Genomic DNA, 10,845 nt, shown 5'->3' with positions numbered 1-10,845 from the left:
GCCGCCGGCTGAGCACCGCAGTACCGGGGGAGGGGGTGGACCCCCGGGTGCCGGGGCTCGGCACCCCCGCACCGGGGCTGCGGGAACCCCGCACCGCGGGCTCATGGAGCCCATACGGGGCTCATATCCCCCCCCGGCGCTGGGGCTCGGGACCCCGAAACCGGGGGCTCGCATCCCCCTAATCCTGGGGACTCAGGACCCCAAAACCGGGGACCCACATCCCCCCAATGCCAGGGATTGTGACCCCAAAACCGGGGGCTCGCATCCCCCCGATGCCAGGGGTTGCAACCCCAAAACCGGGGCTCACATTCCCCTAAATGCTGGGGCCCAGAACCCCGATACCGGGGGTTTGCATCCCCCCCAGTGCTGGGGCTCGGGACCCCAATACCGGGGCCTCGTGCCCCCCCAATGCTGCTCAGCAGGTGCTGCCCCTCCCCGGGTCCCTGCCCTGCTGTGGGGTGCCGAGGCGCCAGCTCGGGGTGCAGAGGCCCCGGAGCAGGGTGTGGGGGCTGCGGGGGCTGCGGGGGCAGGGGGCTCTGCGGGCGGGTGGGGGAGCAGGTGGAGGCCGTTGGGAGGCCGGTGGCTGGGGACCACCCCGGTTTTGCCCCTCGGGGACACCAGCAGCTCCAGCCTGCAGCGTGCAGGTGCCGAGAGGGCGAGGGGCTGGTGGGCTGCTCAACACGCCGGGCACCAGCCACAGCAGCCGCCCGGGCTGGCCCTGTCTCACCCAGACCCTTCCTTCCCCCCTGGTCCCCATTGTGCCAAGCGAGGGTCCCCCCAGCATCTCCTGGTTTGGGCACTGGGGACTTCCTGGGCGCATCCAGCCCACCCAGAACCAGCGACCCTCTGCTCCTCGTGGGCACCTCGCCTCGCACGGTTAACTGGCCACTGGCTAGCGAGATCTGGCTGCTCAACAGGTCGCACTCACCACCGTCTGCCTCCCCCCTGGGGAGCCCTGTGGAGCTGTGGGGCACTGGCGAGGGACAGGGTGGGTGTTTCCTGGGGCTGGGGTGGGCTCTGGCTGGCTCAGGGCTGGGAGCGGCACAGGAGGCTCTGGCAGGGGCCTGAGGAGGTTTTGGAGGCTGGGGTGCAGTGTCTGTGGGGCTGGGGGCTCCCCTTGCTGCTGGAGGGGCTGGGGGCTTTGTGGTGCGAGAGCTCGCCAGGGCAGGGCTGCGGCTTCAGGCAGCTCCCGGTGCCTCGGTCCCTGCAGGAAAGTGGCTCCTTGGGGAGGAAAACGTGTGTGTGATTTGCCAAAAGGCAGCAAAGGAAAGGGCTGAACCGAGGGGCACGATGTGCCCTGGGGAGCGGGATGAGGAGCTGCAGGGACCGGCTGAGGGGTCTTCCCCGGGGTGGAGGTGCCGAGGGCTGGGGTTGAAGTGGGGTACAGCTCCTGCCCCCCTCCCCACGCTGCCTTTCACCCCCCTCCGCTCTCCCCTGAGCTCCTCCGGCAGCCGTGGCTCTGGATAGACCCTCCTGGCGAGCCCCGAACGCTGGAGCTGCTGATGGCCAGGCCTTTTGAGTCAAAATTCTATGATTCTAAACCCCACGACTGACCCAGGGCAGGGGCTCTCCCCACCGAGCTGTGGGTGCAGCGACTTCTGGGGAGCTGGCCTTGCTTTGGCTCCTGCTTGCCCTGGGCTTGGGCTGGAGGGGGGTCCTGGCTGCCCTGAGCCCCTGGTGCCCAGTGAGGCTCGGCTGAAAGCCTCCAGCTCCTGTAAAGGCTCCGCTGGTCCCACTGGTGCTGCTCCTCTCTCCTCTGCTCCCACTGCCACCAACCGTCTCGAGCAGCTGGAGGTTCTGCATCTCCACGTCTGGCTGCTCCTGCGGTTTGTCCGGGCAGGTCGCTGCTCTCCCCCCTGGGTCTGGGGTCTCCTCGGAGTAGAGACTCTCCCATGCGTCCCCTCCTGACCCTGATCCGAAGCCGAGCATCGCACTCAGGGGAAGGAGGGACATTTCTGCCTGAGGGATGACCTGGGGCACGGCCCTTCGGGAAGGGACACGGAACCCTGCTCTCCCCGTCACAGGGCCCTGGGAAGAAGCTGATGCTCGGGCTGGGCTGTGCCATGAGCCCGTCCCCAGCGGTGAGGTGTTGGCAGCGGGGAAGGGCTGAGGAGGCGACGTGCGCCGGGGCAGGGTCGGGCGGAGGCGCAGGGCTCGGGGCTGGAGGCAGAGCCGGGGCAGGAGCCCGGTTTCCCGAGTCTGTCTTTACTCCATCCGGAGACGAGGAGCCCCCGGGCCCCAGACAGAAGCCACTCTCGGGGCGAGGATGGGCCCAGGAGGAGAGAGAGGAGCCGGCGGATCCTGCCCCATCCAGGTGTTTCCTGGCGGAGCGTGGCTGGACGTGGGCTCAGCCCAGCCCCTTGGCTCGGCGCCGAGGACCGAGCTCCCCGTGGGTGCCCGGGGCTCACCGGGGTGTCCCTGCCGGGTGTCTGGGCGGGAGCCACCTTCCTGATGGCTCCTTGGAGCCTTGTGTGTGCTTCATGGCACTGGTGTGGGACAGCCGCTTTGCCTCGTGTGAATGGGAACCAGGGACAAAGCGACGTGGCCAGGGCCACCCCAAGGTGGTGGGAAGCCAGGGGCTGTGTCCCAGGCCAGCACTGGGGCTGGCTGTCCCGGCCGGTCGGTGCTCCCAGGCGTGGGGAGAGGGCGGCTCCGCGCTCATTCACGAGTCGTGGGGGAGTTTCCTGGTGGAGCCTTGCTCCTCTAACTGGAAGGGAGCTGGAAACCCAAGTGTTTGGAGGGCACTCGAACCATTGTTTGAAAGATCTGTAATTTTCCAATCAAACTCCCTCCCCAAGCCTCCGTTCATCAAATATTCATGGGATCCATTTTCTCCTGGCACTCCCAGCCCACGTCTCAGCCCGAAGAATCAATCAGGCAGCTCTGCTTGCTCTAATGCATCCTGCGTTTTCGGGAGCCTGGGGCTGCCGTCTCCTCCTCCCGCCTCCCCCCACATCCCCTCTCCTCCCAGGGCAGCAGCGATGGCCGGGGCTGCGCAGGCAGCGTGGGGAGGGCACCGAGAGGGAAGGAGCGGGACCGAGGGCTGGGGCGACGTGGCCGGCTGTGGGGTGGAGGCAGCCAGCGCCGTGGGGCAGCCTGAGAGACCTCAGAGACCTGAGCGGGCCGGTGGGGACCCGGCTTCCTCGCCCGAGCCGCTGATTTATTTGCCTTTGCGATCGATGAGTGCTGGCCCCCCGGGCTGCTGCGGCCCCCTCCCCTCCGCCAACGAGGGCGTTCGATAGCGGCCCGGCTGCTAATGGCTCCGTGACGGAGGCTTTGCAGACTCCCCACGGCAGCGTCACTCCGGGCCCGGCCAAGGGGCCCGGCTCTTGGCGTGGATAAGGTGGTGTAAATCGGTGTCGGCCCCTCGGCTGCCGCCCCCGCTGCCGTTTGCACGGGCTCTTGGCCCCGCACCAGGGCCGGTCTCCCCGCGGTCGTGGCCGGCCGGTGTCGGTGTGGGGGTCTGGGCGGTGGGGCCCCGCGCAGGGCCCTCTCCCTGCCCTCCCCCTGGCACGGGGCTGGGCGGGTGGGACGGGAGCGGAGGTCAGGGGAGCGGAGGAGCCGCTTGAAACGGCTCTTCGCACATTTGGATGAGCTAATGGGAAAAAAACAGAGGAAGGCAAATAAACATTATTGTTTCATGTCAGGCGGGGAGGAGACAAAAGGTCACAGGCTTCCCTTGTGATGGTAGGAAACGGCAGCATCAGCAGGGCTGGAAAGGGCTGGAGAGCCAAGGGGTGCGAGCACGGGGCGCGTGTGTGCTCACACGTGTGCGGGGGGGCCAGCTGGGGGCTGGGGGCTGCTGCCGTGGCAGTGGGAGTTCCCGGGGCATCCTCCCCGGTCCCGTCGGCCTCGTGCCCCGCGCCACGGCCCGTGGCTCTCCCGGCCATGCGGTGCAGGCGGGAACGGCTCCCGGAGCTGCCCTGGGACACGCGCGACATGGACTCCGGGTGGAAAACCAGGAGCCTGCTATCGGGAGCCCGTGAGACCCGGTGAAATGAGGGGGGAGGCAGGGCTCGCTGCGGGTTTCTGGGGGGCTCGGTGGCCCTGGGGTCTCCTTTCCGCCCCTCCCCGGCACCCAGGATGGATCCGGAGCTCGTGATGTTGTGGCCAAACCCCCCGGGGAGGCCCCGGTTTCTCTGTGGCCGGGGGGTGCGGGGGGTGCCGGGGGTGCCGGGCCCGGGGCGCAGCGCTCCCAGCCCCGGGGGGGCCCCTCGGTTCCCCCGCGCAGGGACCGGCCGCTCTGCTCCGTGTGGGGGGGCCTGGGGAGGGCAGGGGCCTCCTGCACCCCGGACCCCCGGGCTCTGCTTTCCTACCCCCGGCAGCAGGGTCCTGTCGTGCTGACCCCCAGGGACAGGGTGCGGGGGGGTCCAGGGGCTGCTGGGGGGCACGGGACCCCTCGACCCGTCCTTCTACCTTACTGCCCTGTCCGAGTGGGCAGGGACATGGGGGCACCAGGGGTGTCCCCACCCTGTCCCCCTCTCGCCAGGGTCTGGGGGGATGGATGAGCCCCCCCGGGGCAGTGTCTCGGGTCACGGCAGGGCTGGGGTGCGCAGGGGGCTGGGGGGGCATCCAGCCTGTTGTGTCTCTCTCCCTGGGCCAGGAAGATTCCTGGCGTTCAACCCGGGAATGTGGAATCTGTAGCAAATAATGGAAAATAAAGAGGATGGAGGAGGGAGGAAAAGCAGAGCAGAACGTTTCAGGAATGCGGGAAAAGTTTGGATCCATCGAACGGGGCAAGATCCAGGAGAGAAAGAGGCCTTGGGCTAAAGCCCTCTGAGCTTGGGGTGCCGAGAGCTGGACGCAGGGGGGACCCCTGGCCCCAGAGCAGGAAGGTGCCCATGAAGGGCAGCCCTGGGGCCGTGGGGGTGATGCCAGCCTGGCCCCACAGCCACTCGGGCAGCCCTGGCTCGGGGCAGGGCACGGGGGGGGTGGCCAGTTCCTCCCTTCAACTTTTGCACAGAATTTGTCCTCACACAGAGCCGTCCCAGCTGCCCCGGATCCCAGGGGGCTCATCACTGGTTTGGAGCTGGTTTTGGGGGGGCAGGGGGGGAGGTTTCACCCCCTGGGCCAAAGCCTGGGGCAGGGTGTAGGGCCGTGATGCAGATCCTGCTCCCAGCACCCGCTCGGTGTCGGGGCCCTGCGTCCCCACAGACCCCACACCCGCCCGGGGGGGTCCCACCAGATCCATCACTGTCCCTGTCCCAGGGTTGTGCCACTGGAAGAGAATGATGCTTTGGGTCTGTCTGTCCTGAGAAAGTTTGTTCCCCTGTGTCAGGGGATGAGGTGAGACCCCCGGCGTGGGGCTGGGGAAGGGCAGACCCCTCTTGCAGCCTTGATGGGTCGGCAGAGGGGGCTTCCCTTGGGAAATCCACTGTCCCAGCCCTTCTCCCCACGGGGGGTTTGCAGGGTGCAGCTGGTGTTTGGGGCAGGGGGGGAGGGAGTGGGGTCACCCCCTCGTCCCCTCCGTTGTCGCTGTCTGAGCGGCAGCAGAGCACGCAGGGACGGCGAGGGGGCTGGCAGACACTCCTGCTCTCTTTGGGTTTGTAATTAAATTCCCGGCCGGAGCACAGCGTCGTGCGGCCAGGCGTCACCCCGGGGAGGCTGCGAGCGGGGGGTGTGCGCCTGCGCTCGCAAAACAGTCACAGCGTCGTCGCAAACAGCACAAAAATAACTGCTACAAAAGCGACACCTTCCCCGGGTTGTTTTTCTGGCCTGGATTTCAGGCGCTGCCAGGATCCCGGGGCGCGGGGTGAGGGGAGGACGGCGGCTCCGAGCAGCTTTGGGTTAATCGCCGGCTTCCAGGAGACGGGGGGGGTCCTTTCACCCCGGCAGACCCCGCGTGGTTTGGTGCAAAGCCCAGCTCTCCCACAGGTGGTGGGCTCGTGCAAGGGCACACGCGTGTGCAAGGGTACATGTGTTGGTACATGTGGCCCGCTCCCAGCCCGGGGAGGTACCGTGGGGGGGGCAGCAGCCCGTGCCCACCCTGTGTGTAAAACCATCTTTGAAAAAGCCCTTAATGGGAGCGTGGAGGAGATCTCCCGCCCCCGCCGCCCCCAGCCCCGGGCCATCTGCAGAGCCCAGCCTGCACCCCCGGGGAGCAGACGATGCGGCGGCGGGGGGAGAGGGGTGGGGGGAGCCGGGGTGTCTGCAGCGTGTGGGGGCCGGGCAGCACCTGGGAGCCCGCGTTGTCTTCCAAAATGGGCACCCCGAGCTGGGCTGGGGGCACGGGTCTGCCCTCCCCGGGCCTTGGCTCCCATCGGTGCCATAAGAAGCCGGGGATGGCTTCACCCTGTGCCGGTGCCTCTGTGGCCCCCACGCTGGTGGGTGTCCCCGAGCACTCAGCCACGGTGAGACCGGGCTGGGACCCGGCTCCTGGCACTCACTCCCTGCTAATGGATTTTCCTGCTGTGCTGGGGACATGGTGCTGTCGCCCCTCCCTGTCCCCCCCCGTCCCCCCAGCCTGGGCTGGGACTGCCGGTGGCCCTGGCCACTCCACTCCCTCCCTCTGTCCCGCTGGGAAGGGTCCGTCTGCCTCCTGCTTTAATGGCACTTTGCAAAGCCCTGGGGCCTGGCCGAGTGTACGGGGACAGAGCCGGGGGGAGGCAGGGGCGCCCCGCTGCCCCCCCTGCATCAGCCATCGCCGCTCCATGCGCTCAGCCGGGGCAGGAGCTCCCGGGAGCTGGGAGAATGGACGTGCAATTAACCACCGGGATAAATGAGGCCTGAGAGCTCTCCCCTCCGCTGCCCCGGCGTCTTGCTGTGGGCAGGGGTGTGCAGATCCCCCCTCCCGGCTCCGTAGGGAGCCCCGAGTGCGAGGGAGCAGCCGGAGGGTGGGCTCGAGCACAGGGACCAGAGCCTGGACCGGTGTCTCCTCCAGAGTGGCCCCTGGCACAGCTGCCCCCCCGCAGGCTCTGCCGTCCTTTGCTCTGGGAAATAAGTGGCAATGATCCATCGCCTGATGGTACCTCCGCGCCGCCCACCCTAATTACTGTCACAGCTAAGCACTTCGTTAGCATCATCTGGCGAGCAGCCAGCCTGCTCCCTGCGGCGCCGGAGCATCCCCCGGCCCCGGGCAGCCGCTCTCGGCCCCGCTCTGCGGCTCCCGCTGCCGAACCCGCACCTGATGCCGTGCGGCGCGGGGGCTCTCACCGGGCCCCCCAGGGCTGCACGGATGGTTGGGCTGGTCCAGGGCACTCGGGATGCGGGAAGGGGGGCACGTCGCTGTGAGGGGTCAGGGCACACTCTTCATGCAGCACCCCGAGACCTGCTGCACCCCAGAGCCTGCACCGGGGCTGGTGAAGTGTCTGCCCCTGGCAGCGTCCCCGGGCACGGCCGCGGCACTTGGCGATGCCGAGGCGGGTGCCGGGCCCGGGAGCAGGAGCCCCAGCTGGAGCGGAGCCTGTTGCGATGTGTGTGTCTGTGCGTGTCCGTGCGGCTGTGCACGTGCGGCTGTGTGCGCCTGTGTCTGTGCGTGTGTGTGCGCCTGTGTCTGTGCGTGTGTCTGTGCGCACAGCCCAGAAAGGTCACTGTCCGGGAAAGGTGTCAGCAGCCAAGAAATGGGCTTGGAATGGAAAGTGTGAGCCAGGTTGAACCGCAGGGGTGGCCAGAACCGTCCCGCTCCAGCCTCTCCGTGGTCACCGTTTCCATCTGCGCCGCGGGAGGAGCGGGTCTGGCTGCACCGGGTCACCCCGAGGTGCCTCTCCCGGGGGATTTGGGCAGGGGGACAAGGGGTACCCAGAGGAGCCGTGCGGGCGAGTAGCTCTCGGCTGCGGGGTGGTGAGGGGACAGGGGGAAAGCGGCCGGCGGAAGGGAAGATGCTGCCTTTGTCCCTGCGCTGTGTCCGGTTCGCTGGTGGCACAATGTCCCCATTCACCCGCTGCCCCCACCGCTCCTCCAGGGGGGTGGCCGCGCTCCTCACTGCTGCTCTCCGCTCTCTTGCAGGGTCGTGGAGGCCAGCACCCTTCAGCAGGAGAGGCTGCAGGCCATCGCGGTGAGTCCCCCGGCGCGGTGAGCCCAAACTATGACCCCTGCCCACGCCAGGGCATCCTGCCCTGCGGCGACTCTTCCCAGGGATGCACCACGGCTGGGATGCAGGATCTGGCCAGGCTTGGCTGCTTTGCCAAAGCAGGGGCAGAGCGAGCAACGGGCGACTGGGAGATTTAATTAATGAGGCAGCGCCTTGACGAGCCCCAAGTGAGAGTGAAATGAGTGATGATTCTCCCGCTTGTCCTTTCCCAGGGAAGGGCTGGGGATTGTGCAGGATCCATCCCTGCCCACGGTGGGCACTGGTGATTGTGGGCACTGGTGGTTGTGGGCACTGGTGGTTGCTTTTGAACCCCGTGGCTGCTCCCCTGCCTGCTGTGGCCGCCAGCTCCCCTGCCCCGTCCCGCTATCGGCCGATCTCCGCTGCACAAAGGGCAAATTGTTCTGGGCCAGAGGAGAAGGAAAGCGGGAGCTGCTTCCCGGGCTGGGACCAGCTCCACTGAAACGGTCTGGACTGGTCCCAGGGCGTGCGGTGAGGGGGGGCCGGGCTGGTTCCCCCGGCACTGGCAGCTCTGTCAGCGGGGCCGGGCCAGGGGAAGGTGACATTTTGAGACGGCGAACAGGCTCCAGGCTCTGCCCCAGTTTCTCCGCACTCTCCGTGCCTCAGTTTCCCCCCGTGAGGATGATGCAGGGCTGGGGAGCTCCCAGTGGGCTGGCCCCAAGGCCAGTCTTGCAGCCCTGTGCACGGCTCATGTCCCTGTGTGAGACCCCCCAGCAGCCCCTCACCCCCCTCTCCCTGCTCCTCCCCGCTCGGGGACGCTGCCCGGGCTGGGATGGAGGCATCCCCACCCCAGCAGTGCCCAGCACTGGCCCCCTCCCCACGCCAACCCCAGCTCTGCCGCTGTCGTCCCTCCAGGAGAAGCGGAAACGTCAGACGGAGATCGAGAACAAAAGGCGGCAGCTCGAGGACGACAGGCGGCAGCTGCAGCATCTCAAGGTGAGGATCCCCTGGGACCCCGCGGCGCCTCTGCACCGGGGACGTGCCGGGGACCCCCCGGCTGCGGGGGAGGCCGGACCATCACCCCTCTCTGCTCCCCAGTCCAAGGCTCTGCGGGAGAGATGGCTGCTGGAAGGAGCCCCCACCTCAGCCTCCGAGGAGGACGAGGCCATGAAGAAGCAGATGCAGGAGGATGAGGTGAAGACCAAGGAGCTGGAGGAAACCATCCAGAGGTAACGGGGACAGCGTGGGGCTGGCATGTCAGGGTGTGCTCCGAGGGGGTCTGAGTCCCTCCAGAGTCCCCCCAGCCTTGTTGGGCAGATGGGAGGCTCAGATGCAGCTCGGTTCCACGTGCGGGGCACGAGGTGCTGGGCACAGGAGACACACAAGACACAGCACCGTGCCACCGTGCTCACTCGGGTTCAGCTGTGTCCCCGCTCGGAGGAGAGGATCCACTCTGGATCTCGGAGCTGCCGGGAGAGGAGGTGGCTCCGTGGTGCTGCCGGGGCTCGGCCGCTCTCACTTGGGGACCCTCCGGCCCGGCTCTTGCCGGTGTTTGTCCAGGGGCTGCGTTCAGTCCCATGGCCCCTCTGAGCACAGACACCCCCAAACATGCTCCTGCCTGGGGCGTGGGACCCACAAGCCTTGTAGGGTGTCAGTGGGAGCCATGGTGCTGGGGGCTGGAGCCAGGCTGGGGTGCCCGGGGGGGCTGCTGGGTGTCCAGCACCCACCATCACAGGGGCAGGGAAACGGGGGGCTGGTTCCCTGTGACCCCCATCCCCACTGTGGTGGCTCAGCCCCTGGGAAAGGGGGAAGGGTGGGAGGTTGGGGGGAAGAAGGCTCAGCCCCTGCCCAGCCCCCTCCTCCCTGGGCTGCTGAAGGCGGGGGGGGCTGGGAGCCCCCGGCACGGAGGTGTCCGGGCAGCCTGGCCGCCCTGCAAGAATGCAATCAGTCACGGCTGTGCCGTTAATTACCGAGCATCGGTGCAGAGAGGGGTCAGGCACGAAGGGGCCTTTGTGTCCGGCTAATGGCGCGGTGCATTCCTCCGCCGGCGCCTCGCGGGGGGACGGGAGTTAAGGGGGGGCTCTGCCGGGGGGTGCCGACCGAGGGGCCCTAATTTACACAGACATGAATCCGTGGGGATTCCGTGACCTCCTGCCGTGTCCCGGGGGGGGGGACCCGCTGCTGGCACAGCTCTTGGCCGGGCTCGGTGGCTGGGAACGGGCTGTTGTCCTCCTGGGAACCTCAAGGAGGATTCGGGGGACACGTGCAGGAGCAGAACGGTGACGGAGGGAGGTTGCTCCGTCCCACCCAGCGAGGGCACGGGGACAGTGAGAGCTGGGGGGTCCCCTGCCCAGTGCCTGTGGGGAGGTTTCTTCCATCCGCTGGGGCCGAGCCCGTCGGCTGGGTGGCCGTGGGGCTGTGATGCTGGTCCTGAGCATCGCTGGCCCCATGGAGCTGGGTGGATGCATGTGGCTGAGGGGCACCCGGGCGAGGGCAGCACCCACTGGTGCAGCCCCGGGGTCTGTTCCAGCAAAGACACGCTTTCCCCCCCAAAGAGACGGTGGTGGCTGTGCCGGAGGTCCGTCTGTCTGTATCCCGCGAACCCTGGGGCTGATTTGTGCTGCCCTCTCCCCTGTGCCATGTTGCTGGCCCGTGTTGGCAGGTCGGCTGTGGCTGCCCGTGGGCTCTGAGCCCCGACTGTCCCCACAGGCTGGAGAAGGAGCTGGAGACGCTGGAGAACGGCAGCTCAGCAGCTTCCACCAAGGAGAACCTGGCGGAGGTGGCAGCGCCGGCCAAGGAGGAGAAGGCAGAGTCCATCCCCAACGCACAGAAGGTGGGTCCCGGGGGGGGGGGGCGAT

The 10,845-nt window shown here is 68.0% G+C and overlaps 1 protein-coding gene across 1 annotated transcript in view; it reads left to right on the top strand.

The window, feature by feature from the left end:
* Nucleotides 1-3,873: 3,873 nt before the first annotated feature.
* PALM (paralemmin) overlaps nt 3,874-10,845 on the top strand; it is a 10,970-nt gene continuing 3,998 nt past the window's right edge. Inside the window, exons 1-5 of the mRNA XM_014958570.1 lie at nt 3,874-3,992; nt 7,945-7,993; nt 8,903-8,983; nt 9,086-9,216; nt 10,697-10,820. Of these exons, the coding sequence (XP_014814056.1) occupies nt 3,889-3,992; nt 7,945-7,993; nt 8,903-8,983; nt 9,086-9,216; nt 10,697-10,820 (489 nt within the window). The 5' untranslated portion in view covers nt 3,874-3,888. The remainder of the gene's footprint in view (nt 3,993-7,944; nt 7,994-8,902; nt 8,984-9,085; nt 9,217-10,696; nt 10,821-10,845) is intronic.

This window comes from Calidris pugnax, unplaced genomic scaffold (assembly GCF_001431845.1).
Source record: "Calidris pugnax isolate Ruff unplaced genomic scaffold, ASM143184v1 scaffold425, whole genome shotgun sequence".
NCBI classification, from domain to species: domain Eukaryota; kingdom Metazoa; phylum Chordata; class Aves; order Charadriiformes; family Scolopacidae; genus Calidris; species Calidris pugnax.
The sequence above is the reverse complement of the archived record's forward strand: the minus strand, read 5'-3'. Positions and strand labels throughout refer to the sequence as shown.